We start from the raw sequence: 18962 nt of genomic DNA, 5'->3' as shown, positions 1-18962 counted from the left end.
TTCTTTAAGCCAAGCACATTGCATACACCAGGGTTTCTTTGCATCCCTCTGTTCTCCACAAACTCCTTGTGTGCAATCTTTCCATCCCATTCTATTTCAAGAACTCGCTGCAACCTCCCCACCCTTCCCTTATTCCAGGGCTGTGTGCCCCTATTCCACCCTCCCCACATATTAGGGTTCCCCATTCTCCCATGCCAGGGCTTTGTGGCTCCCATTCCCTCTTTCTCCCTCCATTCCAGGATGTCTCCCATTAGCCCCCCTGCCTGGGGTTCTGTGTGACCCCCATCTTCCATATCAGGATCCCCATCTTCCCTTCCCCATGCCAGGGCTGTGTGCCCCCATTTTCCCCCCCTTGTGTACTCCTCCCCCAAACCAGAGGATCTGTGTTCTCCCACCCCTATAGCAGGATCCCCCCATTCTCTCCCACATGCCATGGGCTCTCTATGCACACTCCCACCCCCAATTATTATTTCTATCCCTTCTATCTGGGAGCTAAGTCATTCAGGGTGTCAGCATGTTAAACTCTGAGACGATGGGCAGAGATGAGATGGGGTGTCAGCCAGTTCTTTGATGTATAGACAGTTGCTGAGGTGCATGAAGTTATTGCTCTGCTATATAGATGGCATGGGCTCTGTGTCCCCCACTTTCCCCTTTTTTGATTTGGGAAAATAAAAAAAAGTAGGGTTCTCTCCATTGATGCCTCTGAAATTGTGGAATTGATGAGATGCAGCATTCAAAAGTTATTGCATTTTGTCCGTCAGACAACTGGAGAAATGGCGTCAAGTTGGTTGTAAGGCCTTGCAAGTTCTACCGTGCTTGTCCAAAAAAATAATTGCTAGTCTATGTAAGAATGGTGATACTGGGTCAGACCAATGGTCCATCTAGGCCAGTATTCTGTCTGACTATGGCCAGTGCTAGATGCCTCAGAGGGAATGAACAGAGCAGGGAAATTTTGAGTCATCCATCTCCTGTCGTCAAGTCCCAGCTCCTCGCAATTGGAGGTTTAGGGACATCTGGGGCATGGGGTTGCACCCCTATCATCTCGGCTAATAGCCATTCATGATTCTCCGTGAACTTATCTAATTCTTTTGTGACCCCATTTATACTCTTGGCCTTCTCAGCATCCCCTGGCAATGAGTTTAACACGTTGACTGTGTTGTGTGAAGAAGTACTTCCTTATGTTTTTTTAAAGTTGCTGACAATTAATCAGGTGATCCTTACTTATTGTGGTGTTATGTGAAGGGGTAAATAACAATTTTCTATTCACTGTCTCCATACCATTCATGACTTTGTAGACTTTTATCAGATCTGCCCTTAGTCATCTCAGAATAGCTTAGCAGACAGCATAATGAAATTGTAAGTTAAATAAGTCTCTTTGATGGGAGCACTGAGCCTAGGGGTGGCTCTGGGGGATCAGATTGTTGCTTTGGTGGGTGTGTGGGTGGAGGAGATGGGAACAGGGAATGGGGGTGGGGAAATTGGAATCATATTTTGCTAAGGGCAGGAATGGGAACAGGGACACAAGTGTAAGGCTCTGTGGTGTCAGAGCTGGGAAGGAGGATACTAAGGAAGGAAACTGGACACCGAATTGTTTGCACCTTTGGATTTTGGGTATTGTTGCTCTCTGTTGATGCCAGAAGGACCAGAGAAGTAAGTGGGTGAAGGAATAAGCCCCCTAACACTCTTCCTTTAACATACCATGTGTGGTATTCCAAGTTTTGCTAGCACAGTGGCTAGAGTCCTATGGTTACTTCCTAACCCGTTAAGCTTATTTTAACCGGCTGTGCTCCGAGATGGCTTTCTCTTAGTTCAGAATCTAGAGGACTGTTCAAATTTGATTTATCTTAAGTGGTATAACGTGGTGGGGAATGTCATTCAGATTTTAATTTTGGTTTTAATCTAGCACACTATGGCCAAAACTTTATGTACAGGCTGTTTCTTGTAAGATTGATTATATTTGGTTCCCTTTCTTTTGCTGCAGAGTGAGCTATCAGAGAACAAAATTACTACACTGTTCTTAGAGCAGAGCTTATCTCCTCAGATGCTGGTCCACAAACAATGAAAGTAAATGATGCAGAGCCTTGTTGGGTTGTGCTCCATAAGAAATACAGAGAAGAAAACACTTGTTGTGAAGGAATAAAAACATTAGTTCAAGCCATCTTACTTTCAATCCTCTGACAGTGTTAAATGTGGAGTTACAGAAGCATTTTTAAAATGGTAATTATTTGTACCCCTCTGTATCTGAACAGGGCAGAATGACTCTCATATACTGGTCAAGAAAGGAGTAAGTTTGAAGATAGCTGGATCCCACAAATTTCAGACACCCCTAGAATTTTACCATGTAGCCTGTGTCCTCTCTCCCCCTAAACAGACTCTTCTTCCAACCTACTAGACACACACTTGTCTTCCCACTCTTGACTCCTTGATTTTTCTCTCTAGTGAGTCAGCCCAGCCTGCCCCAGCAGGTACGTCTGGCACCTTTCAGGTGTTGGATAGGCATACCCATGCCAGCTTTATATAGCTAGCACAGCTAAAACCAACAGTGAAGATGCAGCGGCATGGGCTCCCATGTTAGCTAGCCGTGCAGTATAACAGGAGGACCATCCTGTGGTGCCATGTCTTGACTGGTAACTTTACTTGTGCTAACTAGATTAATGTTTTTGCAGGTATGCCTACCCAACGTGAAATCACACCTTCAATTGCCACATAGACACCCTGTTAAACTCAGATCCCATACAGCCCAGGATGCTACTTTAATCCACCTTGCTGTCATTGAATCTGAGTTGGACACTAATATTTAAACACAGTGACTCCACTTTGGCACTATTGTACTAATGTATTTGGCCTTTTGGCATAATTTTTTAGAAGAAAAGCTTTACAAAAGTTATATGTAGATTGTCTGCTATAAATATGCAGTCTAAGTACATTATAAAACATTATTGGAAAAACATCAAAATATGGGGCTTTATAAAGTTTAACTATCATAAGGGCCTTGTGTACTCCTTTGTGCAATGAGTCCAGATTCTGTGAAGATACTAACTTATTGTATCTCCATGAAATGCTCTTCATTCCTGTCCTTCCCATCCCCAAACATACAAACTATGGCTCACAGTTGAAAATATGCAGTAATGCGCTCGCGTGCGCACACACACCCTATTCCCCTCTATCCCCCCATGAATTATCTGTGCAGTTCATACATTTTATCACCGGTACTGTAGATGATTAGGATTGAGGCTCTCGTACCTTATGATGCATGTGGGAACCAGTGTTGCCATCTCTTAATGGAGATGGACTCTTCAGATAAGTTGTTTCCATAACTGTAAGCTTTTTTTTAAAAAAATGTGGACAGGAAGTTAGTCTAACTCGCAACCGTAGGTCCATGGCTGCTTATTCAATACGTTCAGAGCAGCCCATACCATGTATGGGGGTCCCTCATTTACCACCTCAGAGATCCACCTAGTAGTTTAGGATGCTCCAGGAATAGTGTAAGGATCTGGGAATGTACAAGGTAAATTTTCAAAACCAACTTACCTCTGGCCTTCTTGCTTTCTGGTTCAGCCATTCATATTAGCATGGTTTTTGAATGCAGTTCTGTGAGAATGATGAATAAATTAAGAATGGATTTTAAATGTGTTGTGAAGTCTATGTAAAGTAAGAACTGCATCAATATGTCTTGCAGCTCCTGGGCCTGCTGACCCAGGACATTAAACATTGAGATGTCACAAAAATGGCAGGATATCAACAGGTTATTTTAAAATAGTAGCGGATGCCCACTGAGCATGCTAAGAAATGGCTTTCCAGTTACTTCTGTAACTTTTGGAGCTTTATAATTCAGCCCTGTTTCCTCAAAGAGCTGACTCCTCAACAAGGGCTGTTCAGAGTGACCATGACTTTCAGCATTCAGAAAAAATGTGAGACACTTCTCCAAGCTAACTGTCCTACAGTAACTGTTTTTGTTTGTTTTTTTTAAATGCACACACATTCTCTCTGCCTGGAGAATAGACTGATAGAAGAACTAAGTGCTTGATCCTGAAAAGTGCGGCACTCTCTGGTCTGATCCAGCAGAACACCTAAGCACATTCTCAGCTTTAATCAAATGGATAGTCGAGTTGATTTCTGTGGAACTTGTTCACATGCTTAAAGTGGTTTGTGCTAAAATATTATTTTAGTGGATCAGGCCAATAGTGCTTGGCACCTAGCAGAATTGATTCCTGAGATTGTATTTGTTTGTTCTAAAACGGGTGTTCAGGCACTACAGTGACATGGACTAGCTCTTCCAAGAAAACCAAATGGGAGCAGTTCCTGACGATTCAAAATTAAGATAAATAAAGGCAAACTATAAATGGACAAAAAAATCAATAAATGCTAGAGATAATCTTGATACTCTCAGTTGTCTATATTTAAAGCAGATATTTTCCCCCAAAACAGGTGATTTTGTACGTCTAATGTGGGACCTCTCTATACTAAACTGGCTATAAGTTATGTAACTGATCTAGTGCCATTGCAATAAAACTTTCACACAAACTACATATTTTGAACTCCTTTGTATTAACCTGAATATCAAGGCATTTGGTTTAAAGACTCTTATTAGCTAGTTGAAGAATATAAGTGAAATGGTGAAGAAATTAACTCCATAATGTAAGTCTTGGATAAATGACAATACAACAAGGAACAACAAGGGAAGAAACAATATGTCAATAAAAGAAGCAGTGTAGACAAAGTGCAGTTGGAGCGAGTAAGCAGTACTCTTGTTAAATGTAGCCTGTGTAAGAAAACATCAGGCAAAATCATAAAATCTCTCATTTTGTACATTTACGGCTGTTAAAATTAGCAAGGGTATATCTACACTTAAAATGTTACAACGGCCCCACTGTAGCATTTCAGTGTGGACGCTACCCACACTGACAGGAGGGAGTCTCCTATTGGCATAGGTAATCCACTTCCCCAAGAGGTAGGTAGGTCAGTGGAAGAATTCTTCTGTTGACTTAGTTCTGTCTACACTGGAGGTTAGGTCGGCTTAACTAAGCTGATCAAGAGTGTGGATTTTTGACACCCTCCAGTGATATGGTTAAGCCAACTCAGTTTTGTAGTGTAGACCAGGCCTGTGTGCATGTGTTTTGAAGTGACTAGCGCAAAATGCTTTTAGAAAATACACTGTAACGTTGTGTACAACCAAATTATTACAAGTAAACAATAGATGATCACATGTATTTAAAAAAAAAAAGTTGATCCTTGTGGTTCTTGGACAATAAATCACTAATTTTATGGAATCTCCTGAATACATAAATAAATAAGGGTTAGTTTGAGGGTCCTGTGGCATTGCATTACTAATAGTCAATTATATTATAATAATGGATGGTCTGAATTGTCTATAGCTTATTAAAATGATGATGCACAGGGGTTTTGCCGTGTGATGGTGCCAGGTTGATATATAAATCACAGATGATTTATAAAGTAGTAGTGTCCCCATAGGTGGACCACTCTAGGAGTCTTCATGTCCCTGCACCTCAGATCTGAAATTTTTGGTAGCAGTGTCCGTTTGGCCCTCACATGCGCTCTCCCCATCTCGTGCTGTGCTCTGTTGCTATATAGTGCTATGTGGGCAAACCTCCCTCAGTTCTTTCTCAACTGCCGTTGGCCTGAAACTGAGCCTTAGCAGAGCCCCTTAAAAGAGATTCTACCCAGTGTTTTTCTTAATAATTTTTCCTTAGTAGTAATAGAGCTTCAGTTAATGTTAGTACTTCCTTCTTTTCTTTTTCTTTTTTTAAATATATAAATATATATTTTATTTCGCTTGTAGAATAGTTATCTCCTTAGTATAAATTAGATTTCCCTAGCTCTTCCTTTTTGGGAAGTAACCCTTGAAAAGGGTATGCCCAGGTTTAACTGCTGCCTCTCATGTCGGGAAGCCATTTCTGTCAGCGACAGTCATTTCTGCTGCATTTGCTGCCCTGGAGAGGCACACATGCTTCCAGAAGTGTCTCAAAGTAAAATTTGGAACCAGAAAGAGCCATGAACTAAAATTAAGACTGCTCATGATGGAAAGCTCACTCTGACCAGCCTCCAACCGTTGGCCCGGGATGCACTCCGGACAGCAGTCCCTGTCAAGACTGATCCCGTCTACATCGTCGGATCAACACTCTCTAGTGACTTCAAAGACGAAATCCTCAGATTCCTCTCAGAAAGTCTTGAAAAAACAGGCCACAAGTTCCTGAACAGGGAATTGGCCAAGAGAAAGAGGTCCCTGGCACAGTCGATAACCTCTACTAACTGACCCTCGACCAGGTACCTATGAGGTTGCAAGATCCTCCTTTACCAGTACCATGGATAAGCCCAAAGGCCCTAAGAGGGTGGCTCAGGCAGAATGGTACTGTTGGGAGAAAGGAGTGATGAAGGCTGACCCAGCTGCTCTAAAATGGAAACGAAGGAGTCTTCTAGACAATCAGTACTGCATACACCAGCATCACAAAAGGTTGTGGCGACACCTGGTGGCCATTCTCACAGTGCAGAGAGCCTCTGGTACCAACAGCTCTCTCCACTTCAATGGCACCTACTCAACTGACCTCAGCGGGTGCTGATGGCTATTCCAGTACCACAGGAATTTTGGTTCCCCAAAGACTTGATGGTCTCAGATACCTGAATCACCCTTACTAGGCACTGACATAACCATGGTATGGGTTATGCCTAGGTCCCTGGACTTTCATGCAGTACCAAGACATTCTACTCAACCTTCCATGACTGCTTCACCTGTCAAGTGATGATGAGGAAGATGATGGGGATGACCTATACTCAGTGTCATTCCAAGGTTCTCCATTACAGCACCAGGGAGCTAGCTGGGTGGAAAGTCATGTATCTTCAATCTATCCGCAGAGTAGAAGAGACCCACCCAGTTGGTATGGACACCCTTGGATGCTTCCACCCATGCCCTCTCTCACCACCTCAATGGCCATATTGGGACCCACAGGTGGCATATAGACAACAGTTTTTGAGGAACTCTAGTACTAGTCGTCCAGAGAGCTAGAGGAAAACAGTCTCCTTTAGCTTCAATAGCCAGACCACCTGATCCTCAAGAGGAGACCTTTGAGGAACAGGAGGAGAGACTAGACAAGGAAGCCACTCAGGTGACCAACATTTCTTCTTCATCTCCTGATAAGGTGGCCACACCAACTACAACAGACCACTTCAAGCAATTTCAAGACCTCTTTAATAGGGTAGCAGATTTCCTGCGAATCCTGCTTAATGAAGTCATAATCACAGTGCAAACTGTTTGACATAATCAGCAAATATTGCATTCCCCATCAATGAGGCACTGCTTGATTGGGTGAAAACTATATGGCAGACACCACCCACAATACCTCCAACGTGCAGAAGGGTAGACAAAAATATTGTGTCCTATAAAGATGGAGACTTTTTTTTATTTTTTTCATCCATCCCCTAATTCACTAGTCATTGATGCAGTTAATGAACATGGCAGACAGCACCACGCTAAAATGACACCAATAAGGACTGGAAATGACTGGATTTATTTGGATGTAAATCATATTCCTTATCCACTCTAGAATTTAAGATCGCTAACTATCAAGCCCTCATGCCAAAACACAACCATACCAATTATTCGGTGTTTGCTCATCCTACAATGAAAAGATTTCTTAAAAGGTATGGGTAACCTCTACCTTTGAATCAGAGATCTTACACCAGTATGGGACCTTAATCTTGTCTTAAACTGTCTGATAAGGTCACCCTTTTAGCCTATGGCCACTTGCTCACTTCTACACCTCTCTGTGAAAACTGCATTCCTCATGGCTATCACATCTGCTCGGAGAGTGGAGGAGAGAGGGGGCTCTAATGGTATATCCTCTCCCTTTACAATTTTCTTCAAGGACAAGGCCACATTGCGGCCACACCCCAAATTCCTACCAAAATACCTTCAGCCTTCCACGTAATCAACTTACTCACCTTCCAGCATTCTTTCCTAAACTACACCGGGATAAAAGGGAGGCAACACTGCACACACTTGATGTCAGGAGAGTGTTAGCCTTCTATTTGGAAGGGACTAAGCCTTTCAGAAAATCTCCAAGACTATTGCTCTCCATCGCAGACAGATCTAAGGGATCCCTGATAACTATGCAAAGGCTCTCTAGATGGATGTCGGAATGCATTAACTACTGCAATTGCACGCATGACTTACAGCCCCCTTTGAGAGCCTGAACGCACTCTACAAGATCTCTGTCAACTTCTATCCTTCCTCAATAATGTTCCAATCACAGAAATATGCAGAGCAGCGACTTGGGCATCTACTCATACGTTTGTCAAGTTTTATGCAATCACTCGTGATTCAGCATCTGATGTGACACTTGGTTTGACTGTATTATCATCAATATTGGACTCCGCTCCGATGCCCCACCCTTCCATCAGGGACACTGCTATAGAGTCACCTAGAGTGGAACACCCATAGGGACATGAATTGAAGAAGAGGTTACTCATCTTGTGTTGTAACTGAGCTTCTTCAAGATGTGTCTCCTTATGAGTGCTCCACTACCCACCCTGCTCTTGTCTGCTTTGAAGCTCTTATATATGAGCTGCAGTAAAGAAGGAACTGAGGGTGGTTTGCCCATGCAGCGCTATACAGCAACAGAGCACAGTGCAAGGGCCAAACAGACACTGCTACCAAAAATCTCCAATCTGAGGCGCAGAAATGTGAAGATACCTAAAGTGGAGAACACATAGGGACACACATCTCAAAGAGCCACAATTACTGCACAAGGTGAGTAACCTCTTCTTTAATGAGCAGCAAAGCAATTCTTTGTCAATGATGAAATAATAGTAAACCTCTCTCACTCATTAAGCTTTCAGCACAGCTGAGGTTTAGAAACCCTAGATCCTGTGCCACATTGCCACAGCTGCAGTCAGCAGGGGCATGCAAGCTGGATGGCCTGCACTATGAAAGAGGGTGAGGTGGAGGGCAGATTGTTCTCTTTGAGTGTTCGGAGTCTCAAGAACTTGGAGCCACCCCACTTGGTCCAGAATAGCTCCAATTTGGTGACCTTCCAGGCATGCAGCAAAAGACACCTGTTTGATAGGGTTTTTGGAGAGTCTGTGTTTCTCACAATGATGAAAGGGTGGCAATTAGTTTCTGTAGTTGTCTAGCTGGTGCATTTCCTGTAAAATGAGTATTTTAATCCTCCTGGGATATTGTTGTATTTTCAATGATGTATTAAGGTAACTGAAGCTTTGGATAGATGTCTTTATTTTAAATCTAAATGCAAACCTATTTCATTTATTTTAGATCTTGCTTTGTTTTTAGTTGTGGAACTCTTGTTAGTGTTTTCAAGTTGTTATGCACTTTTAAAAATTCTCAATGTATGGCTTCATCTCAATACCTTTATAATATTTAGTATTAAGATTTATGTATGTTGGTTATTTTTAACATTTGCTCTCCCTCTTCCCCCCTTTTAATACTGCAGTTCCAAAAGAGTTGATAGAACTTCACTTGAAACTGATGAGGAAGATTGGGAAGTCTGTCACAGCAGACAGATGGGAAAAATACTTGATCAAGGTACAGTAAATGTCTGTTCTGTTACTCTGAAATGCTGGGATCTGATGAAATCTTATGTCAGAAATCCCTAGTATGAATTTTAGTGAACCTTGTGCTGTAGTCAAAATCTGTGTGTGCGTGCCCAGACGGAGTTGCTTAAGGTTCTAGTTTAACTAACTTTCATCCTGCCTGGGTCTGCGCACAAATTTCTGAAACTAGATACCAACTTCTGCATCTAGAAGGCTGCAAACCTGCAAGTTCTATAGCATGTGCAAGACAGGAGCAGATTGGAGTATAAGAATTATAGTGGCCAGTCAGAGCAGAGAGATTTCCATATTAATGATACAGTAGTTTATCAGTAATTCTGTGATGTAAATCCATGTACTTTAGCTGACAACCATACAGAGATTTGTATGCTGTGTGCTTATTGATAAATAAGGACACTGTGATTATGCTATCAGAGTACCCAGAATTGCATAACTTGGGAAAAAATTGTAGTTATGCATCAATAGTGGTACACCATTCCTTTGCTCTGACTCCGAGGTGGTTCTATATTGGAATTATAAATCACTTACGTAATGTTATAAGGTGCTCTGTCAATGTGTGAACATATATAAGACATAGTCCTTGCTCCAGAGAATTTGCAGAGACTGAAAGGTCCATGTTTTGTTAATAAAGCATTGTGCTAATCAGGATTACTTCAATTTGAACTTTGGTTATTCCCTTGTTGTTTTAGTAGTTTGGTTGGCTGTCACTGAGTGCTTTGTTTCAGAGGGGTAGCCGTGTTAGTCTCTATCAGCAAAAACAATGAGGAGTCCTTGTGGCACCTTAGAGAAATTTATTTAACAAATTTATTTGGGCATAAGCTTTTGTGGGATATAACCCACTTCATCAGATGCATGGAGAGAAAAAAAATAGGCAGGTATTAATACACAGCACATGAAAAGATGGGAGTTGCGTTACTAAGTGGGGGGTCAGTGCAAATGAGGCCAATTCAATCAGGGTGGATGTGGCCCATTCCCAACTGTTGACAAGAAGGGGTGAGTATCAACAGAGGGAAAATTATTTTTTCTAGTGACCCAGCCACTCCCAGTCTTTATTCAGGCCTAATTTGATGGTGTCAAGTTTGCAAATCCAGTTCTGCATTTTCTCATTGAAGTCTGTTTGGGGTTTTTTTTTTGTGTGTGGAAGAATGGCGACTTTTAAGTCTGTTATTTAATGTCCAGGGAGATTGAAGTGGTCTCCTACTGACTTTTGAATGTTACAATTCTTGATATCTGATTTGTGTCCATTTATTATTTTTTGTGGACTCTGTCTGGTTTGGCCAGTTTACATGGCAGAGGGGCATTGCTGGCACATGATGGCATATATCCCATTAGTAGATGTGCAGGTGAACGAGCCCTTGATGGTGTGGCTGATGTGGTTCGGTCCTATGATGGTGTCCCTTGAATAGATATGCAGACAGAGTTGGCAATGGGGTTTGTTGCAAGGGCTAGTTCCTGAGTTAGTGTTTCTGTTGTGTGGTGTTTAGTTGCTGGTGAGTATTTGCTTCAGGTTGGGGGGCTGTCTGTAAGCGAGGACTGGCTTGTCTCCCAAGGTCTGTGAGAGTGAGGGATCGTCCATCAGGATGGGTTGTAGATCCTTGATGTTGTGCTGGAGAGGTTTTAGTTGGGGGCTGTAGGTGATGGTAGTGGCGTTCTGTTACTTCCTTTGTTGGGCCTGTCCTGTAGTAGGTGACTTCTGGGACTTCTGGCTCTGTAAATCTGTTTCTTCACTTCCCTAGGTGGGTACTGTAGTTTTATGAATGCTTGATAGAGATCCTGTAGGTGTTGGTCTCTGTCTGAGGGATTGGAGCAAATCCGGTTGTGTCTGAGGGCTTGGCTGTAGACAATGGATCGTGTGATGTGGTCTTGATGAAAGCTGGAGGCATGTAGGTAAGTTTAGTGGTCAGTAGGTTTCTGGTATAGGGTGGTGGTTATGTGACCATCACTTATTTGCACTGTAGTGTCCAGGAAGTGGATCTCTTGTGTGGACTGGTCCAGGCTGAGGTTGATGGTGAGGTAGAAATTGTTGAAATCCTGGTGGAATTTGTCAAGGGCCTCCTTCCCATGGGTCCAGATAATGATGTCATCAATGTAGCTCAAGTAGAATAGCAGTGCTAGGGGACAGGAGCTGAGGAAGTGCTGTTCTAAGTCAGCCATAAAAATGTTGGCATACTGTGGGGCCATGCGGGTACCCATAGCAGTGCCGCTGACTTGAAGGTATAAATCGTCCCCAAATCTGAAATAGCTGTGGGTGAGGACAAAGTCACAAAGCTCAGCTACCAGGTTTGCCGTGACATTATCGGGGATACTGTTCCTGACAGCTTGTAGTCCATCTTTGTGTGGAATGTTTGTGTAGAGAGCTTCTACATCCATAGTGGCTAGGATTGTGTTTTCTGGAAGATCACCAATGGATTGTAGTTTCCTCAGGAAGTCAGTGGTGTCTCGAAGATGGCTGGGCATGCTGGTAACATAGGGCCTGAGGAGAGAGTCCATAAAGCCAGACAATCCTGCTTTGTTCACTTTTACACTTCTGGATTCCTGTAACAAGCAACAGTAATTAAGTCAGGAGGAGAACAGAGCTTGCATTGCAACACCAGGCACAGCGTCCAGTCATAAGGCCTGTTTTTTAAGCTTGCATTGCAACTTTAAAGTGGCTGTAACTATTAGCAGTGCTTTATTTTTCAATTTTGCTGAAATTTTTAATATATAACACTTTACACGTAGACCACAAATTACTGAATGGCAGATGGTTGATTCTTTTCTGTCCCCCTTGCTAACAGTGATCTGTTCAAATGGAAGTAATTGGGACACTTACTGAAGAGAAGATACTTGGTGTGTTTCTGCAGTCTCATTGGTGTTGTCTATGCAGGGCTCTCATGTGGTCATACAGAAGGTTCTGGCTTAGGCAAAGACACATTGTTTGTCCTCCGATATAGACTGCTTAGCCCTTTTGGGAAGTGCACAGTCTGATTAATGCAGACTGTTTTGTCCCATGAGTACTTCCTTCATTTGATCACTCTCAAAAGTTTTTTACATTCTTATGCAGTTAAGATTTATTGGCTTTGGACTATTGTGGAGTCGCATCTTACGCGGCGGTTAGGTTCTAAAGTCAGTGCGTAAGGTGAAAATTCACGTATAGTCAAAATTACTCTTGAAAATCCCTTAAATTGCCCATAAAATACAGTATACTGTACATGGTTTTGTGTATACAACCCTGTACAGTAAAATGTATAATGTTTACAGTAATGTACAGTATATAATAAAGAGTACATATGAAAAATGTAATTTTACAGTACTGTATTTTTAATTACAGGGGGGTAATTACAGGGGGTCGTCAGGCCTTGATGTCGATTCAGGAGACGGAGGTGACGGAGAGCTTGGGTGATGGAGAGCAATTCGTAGACGAAGTGGTTGGCTCTGGTTCAGTTCGAGAAGTTGATTGCGTAGGCTCATCTGCTGCTGGTTGTTTTTCCTTGAAAAACATGGTGGTCGGTAACTGTCGCTGTTGTCTCTTGAGCTGCTCAAACATTTCTTGATATGGTCTCAAATTGTCCGTAATACTACGTGTGATTTTTTTTTTTTTGAGGCTTCCTTCCATAGAGGGATCGTATTCAGAAATTAAATCATTCAAGTTTTTCGCAGCTTAGAACACTTCAGCAAATTTATGAAGATTCCAACTTTCTGGCTTGTCCTGTTCGTCGTCGTCATCCTCGTCTTCTGTAGACAATTTTATCAGTTCCTCTAACTCTTCGTTAGTCAGTGTTTCTCTATGGCTCTCAATTAATTCTTCAATTTCTTCCTCAAGGATGTCGACGAAGCCATCACTACCCACTTGCCTGGCCACCTGAACAATGTGTTTCATTTCTTTGTCAATTGTCGGGAAATGCTTAAAGTCATTCACACATTCTTTCCATAGGTTTTTCCAACGTGCATTGACTGTTTCAGGCTTGATTGCATCCCTTGCCTGTTTAATATAAGTGATGCAATCGGCAATGTTGAGGGACTTCCAACACTCCATCACATTAAGATTGAAATCAGCATCCATAGTGCTACGTATCCGTGAGAATATCCGTGAGAGATCGTGTACGTGGCCTTGAAACAGCGAATCATGCCTTATTGAGAGGTTGGAGGATGAGGTGGTATTGGGGGGGAGAAAGACTACTTCCAAGTCGTTATGCGCAAACCAGAGTGCCACAGGGTGACGAGGAGCATTGTCTACAATCAGCAACACTTTAAAGTCAAGTCCTTTCTCTTCTAGGTACACCTTGACCTCCGGAATGAAACGCTTGTGGAACCAATCCATAAATAATGCTGCCGTCACCCAAACCTTTTTATTTGATTGCCAGAACACAGGCAGGAAATTTTTGTTCTTGCCTTTTAAGGCACGGGTATTTGCAGCCCTGTAGAGCAAGGCCAGCTTTATTAAATGCCCAGCCGCATTGCCACAAAACAACAGAGTCACACGGTCTTTAGCTGCTTTGGCGCCAGGGGCTTGTCTTTCTGATTTTGAAGTGAAAGTGCAGATGGGCATTTTTTTCCAGAAGAGCCCACTCTTGTCAGCATTAAAAACTTGCTCCGGAAGATAGCCCTTTTCTTCTATGATTTTCTTTAATTGTTTGGGGTAGGCTTTTACTGCCTCTTCATTGGCAGATGCAGTTTCACCAGTAGTCTGCACGTTTTTGAGGTTGAAGCGGTTCCTAAAACTGTTAAGCCAGCCTTGGCTGGCTTTGAATTCCTTCTCATCAGAAGGCTGTCCCTCTTCGGCGGGAGGTTTGAACAGCGCATAGAGGCTAAGAGCCTTTTCTTGCATGTGTTGCCATCAATAGGCACACGTTTACGGTTCATGTCTTCCAGCCATAAGTTTAATGCCTTTTCAGTCTTCGCTAAAGTCTTATCATGCACCTGTCTCATCACCTTAGCAGTTACTGGAGCACTTGATGCCACGGCTTGATGAATTTCTCTCTCTCGAATCTTGATGGCACGGATGCTAGATTCATTGCGGCCATATTTACGCGCCACATTGGAGACAGACATATCGTCTCTCAGTAAGTCCAACACAGCCTGTTTTTCCTCCAGCATTGGAACAGATTGCTGTCTCTTTGGTTGAGCACCAGAGGAAGTAGTTGGCTTGCGTTTCGGGGCCATGTTGTACGAAAAATACGTACAGTATCTTTAAAACACTAGAATCACACTCAGTGCGACGAGATGCTCACACTATGAGAGGCACGTGGGAACGGAGACCGTCTGAGGGAACAGCAGATGCACGTCTCCCATCTCATGCTCACTCCGGGGCATACGCTCATTGAGTGGAATGGTGGGCGGAATCGCCCGCACTATTTACAGGTATCTTGTTGTTTTTCTTTTTTTTTGCCGAGCGCGTATAGTTGAATTCGTGTAAATTAAATGCACATATGATGCGACTCATCTGTAGTCTCTCTGGACCCTTTGACTGTGAAATCTACAGGTTTCCAGTAGGCTGCTTCCACCAGCACTGGTTTGGGATCCAGATGTCTGTGGTCCTCTGAGACTCTCACCAGCTGTGTGTTTGATTCCTTCCTATGTTTATTGCTTAAAGCAAGCAATTTGAGCATGGTGCCAGTAAGTAGCACTTAGATGCCAGTGTAAGGGCCTTAAGAAGTATTTTGGAGAGACCCATATCAGCACCCGCTTTACAGATTGGTAGGGTATGGTCATACTTTCATGCGCAGAAATCAGCTGCTTCCTTAAGAAACCAACTCCTGTTGCTGAAGTGCCTGCCAGTTTCAAACTCTCCTTTTGAAAAGGCAGTGGTTCTAGCATACCAGATGTGCTTAAACCCAGGACCTCTGTGGAAGGCTTCAGACTGGGTTCTAGCTTTCTTTGGAGTTGAGACTGCATTTATCAGGAGTAAGAATAATCTGCTGGTTTTAGTTTATGGAAACTTGGTCATTGTGTTCATGAAAAATGGTTTCAACAGCTCTGATGCCACTGAGTAGTTGCTTGGGCAATTAAAAGGCATTTCCAGTGTTTCTGAAACTTCCCTCCATTGGTTTGAGTGATACATAAAACATAGGAGTTGGTCATGGATGTTTGATGTGTCTTCTCCAATGTTTGTGATATGCAGCATCCCCCAATGATCTTCATGTTTAGAATGTTGAATACAAGAGATAAAGTAGAATGTATTCATTTGTTGGCAATAAACAGTTGTATCTCTTGTTCTAAGTTTTGGCCTATGCATTGGAAGAATGGACAACATAGCTTGTCCTCAAAACAGGCAAACTTGCTGCTGAGCAGAAGTCATTTTTATGAGATGGTACTTTTTTTTTGTTACCACTTTCTGAAGCAACTCATTCAGCGTTAGCTAGTGAAGTTTGGGCTCACTTTCAGCCGTGCTGCTCTATCGAAAGCTACATGCTGGATGTGGTTTAGAAGCTTACTTTGCCCTGAGTGCACCCTCTATTTAACAATAACATCTTGATCAGGAAGATTGATAATTCCCTTAATGCTTTCAAGAGAACTTCTGTTGATTGCAATTTGTTCAGGATGCAGCAGCACTTTGAGCCAGTGATTTAAGCATCCATGGTACAACAGTGCCATTTTTAAAACGACCGTCCTTAACATTGTAGTCTCTGGGTATATTTGAGACTACCTTGAACTTTGTTGTAGTGGATACTTGCACTAAGATACCGCATACCTACTAGGGATCCCACTATTGTATCTTAAATAAGTAAGCGGCCACTAGTGCCTTTGCTATTATGGGTCCTAGGATGTGAAACTTGCTCCCTCATGACAATTATTTTGACCCTCACTTAAAAAAAATCTAAAACTTATTATCCCAACCCTGTTTTTCCACTGTTGATCCCATATATTCGTTCTCCACCACCACCCACTTTCAGTGGTCCATTTAGTCAGTGTTAGTTGTTTTTATTATGTTTTCAAACACATTTTAAATGGTTTGAGGTATGTGCTCCGAGGACCTCAGCATTTTATATGTAATTACATCATTTTACAACATCAAATGAATGGTAGTCTCACTTACTATTTGTATTACAGTAGCAGTGCCTAGAGGCCACAACTGAGACTGGGATTCCCGTTGTGGGTACGTCTACGTTGCATTATAAAACCCACTGCAGCAAGTCTCAGAGCCTGGGTCTGCAGATATGGGCTCATGCTACGGGGCTAAAAACAGCTAAAAGATGTTGCTTCAGAACCCACACTACATTACAAGCCACAATGTTTACACTGCTGTTTTTGGCCCTCTAGCATGAGCCCCACAAGCCCAAGTCTGTAGACCCAGGCTCTGAGACTTGCTGCCATGGGTTTTAAAACACAGTGAGACATACCCTGTTTAGTGCTATGTATGAAGCAGTCTCTGCTCCATAGTACTTGTAGTCTAAATAGACATGACAGACAAAGGGAGATGGGAAAAGAAATGGATGCACAGAGGTGAAGTAACTTGTCCAAGGTCACATAGCAAGTCAATGACAGAGTTAGGAATAGAACTGGGTCTCCTGACTCCCAGTCTAGTGCCCTAGCTGTAGATCATGCTGTCTCTTAAGAGTTGCTCAGAGCTAGGAAAATGGAGGTGATGATAGTCCAGATCCTGGTGATATGGTCTTTCAGGACTTAGTGGAGACATGCCCAGTGCTTGCCTTCCTACACCTGGCTTTATCTCTGGTTTTTGTCTATGGCTTTTTTGCTTACAGAAGTTGCAATGTTTGTAGATAAAAGTAAACATTGGTATTGCAACAAAATACTCTTCCTCTGTAGAGTTTTCAAGTGACATTAATCCACTAATACTAGTTAATTTAATATTTTGTTTATCTGACAGATATGCCAAGAGTTCAACAGTACTTGGGCGTGGGAGATGGAGAAGAAAGGATACCTGGAAACAAGTGTTGAATGCAAATTGGGAATTCTGAAGGTAATGTATTTACTATTTTTTTTAAATGACCCTTTGAAAACTTATACATTGCAGTAATTAAATGTATTAAATTTGGAGCATGTAATTTGGAGACGTCAGAGCATGTAACAAATAAATATCACCAATCATAGTTGCTGATGGTCTTGTTAATGGGGATAAGCCTCAACTAAATACGGTGTTTTCTGTTTGTTTTCATACTTTACTTGTTCGCACTGAAATATATTTGTAGTTACTGTTCTGCCCTTGGAGGGTGTTTACCCATGCAGTATTCTTTTTTGTTATGTGCATGAGCTAGTAATGAAGCAATTTTATCTTAAGTGCAATGGTGAGAGGTGGGGGCTTATCTTCAGCTTTTCAGATCATGAGAAAAGTCAGGAGTAATGAGCCTCATGTGTGATGGCTTAAATTACATGGAGTTTTACTGTAGACTAATATACTAAATAAATAATATCCACTGTTTAGCTAGGTCATTCACAAAAAAGAAACTTCCATATACATTGCTTTCAGATCTATATAAAATACAGAGGTTAGAGTTTCAATGGCTACTTTTAAAAGAGGAAATAGAAACACCACGCTGTGTGTGTATGCTTTGGTGGTGGCTTGATTTCATCCTGCTGTAGTAGCTGTTAATGTTTACTATAGTAGAACCTCAGCCTTGCAAACAGGAGTTATGAACTGACCAGTTAACCCCACACCTCATTTGGAACTGGAAGTACACAATCAGACAGCAGCAGAGACAAAAAAGAAAGAAAGCAAACACAGTACAGTACTGTGTTAAATGTAAACTACAAAAAAAACAAACAGACCTGGAAAGCAGCATTTTTCTTCTGCATAGTAAAGTTTCAAAGCTGTATTAAGACAATGTTCAATTGCAAACTTTTGAAAGAAAAACAATAACATTTTGTTCAGAGTTACGAACAACCTCCATTCCCGAGGTGTTCGTAACTCTTGAGGTTCTACTGTACAGTAAGGATGCCTTCATTCTCCGCTGTTTAAAGTTTGCTGTTGAACAGGTTTAATGCCATTCTAAATGGCCACTAACAAGAAATTAAAAACTAATCTCTGATTTACCAAAAGAGTATAATCTGGAGAGGCCTATGCATTGTATCCCCCTTTCTCTAGTTAAGTCACAAAACTAATAAAGGCAGGTATAAAAAGAGAACCAAATAAATAAGTTTTTTTTGTAGTATCTTGGTGTTCTAAAAAAATCTTTCTACATTGCGATTTTTTTCAGTACCTCTGTGAGTGTCAGTTTGATGACAATCTAAAATTTAAGAATATCATTAACGAAGAGGATGCTGATGCTATGCGTCTCCAGCCAATTGGTCGAGACAAGGATGGTTTAATGTATTGGTACCAGCTGGATCAAGAACATAATGTGAGAATGTATGTAGAAGAACAGGATGACCAGGATGGGTCTTCTTGGAAATGCATTGTCAGGTAACTTTTTTTTTCTTGTTTGTAACTGCAAATTTTAAAT

The 18962-nt window shown here is 42.0% G+C and overlaps 1 protein-coding gene across 6 annotated transcripts in view; it reads left to right on the top strand.

Moving 5' to 3' along the window:
* The window catches only part of RSF1 (remodeling and spacing factor 1), a 115709-nt gene that overhangs the window by 29082 nt on the left and 67665 nt on the right, over positions 1-18962 (top strand). For all 6 annotated transcript variants that reach the window (XR_013344815.1, XM_077807160.1, XM_077807168.1 and 3 more), the window contains exons 2-4: positions 9465-9556; positions 17390-17482; positions 18717-18922. Coding sequence is in view for 5 of the 6 variants with exons in the window: in XM_077807160.1 (XP_077663286.1) it covers positions 9465-9556; positions 17390-17482; positions 18717-18922 (391 nt within the window). In the remaining variant the exon portion in view is untranslated. The remainder of the gene's footprint in view (positions 1-9464; positions 9557-17389; positions 17483-18716; positions 18923-18962) is intronic.

Source organism: Eretmochelys imbricata, chromosome 1 (genome assembly GCF_965152235.1).
Source record: "Eretmochelys imbricata isolate rEreImb1 chromosome 1, rEreImb1.hap1, whole genome shotgun sequence".
Taxonomy (NCBI): domain Eukaryota; kingdom Metazoa; phylum Chordata; order Testudines; family Cheloniidae; genus Eretmochelys; species Eretmochelys imbricata.
This window is presented reverse-complemented; position numbering and strand designations above follow the sequence as displayed.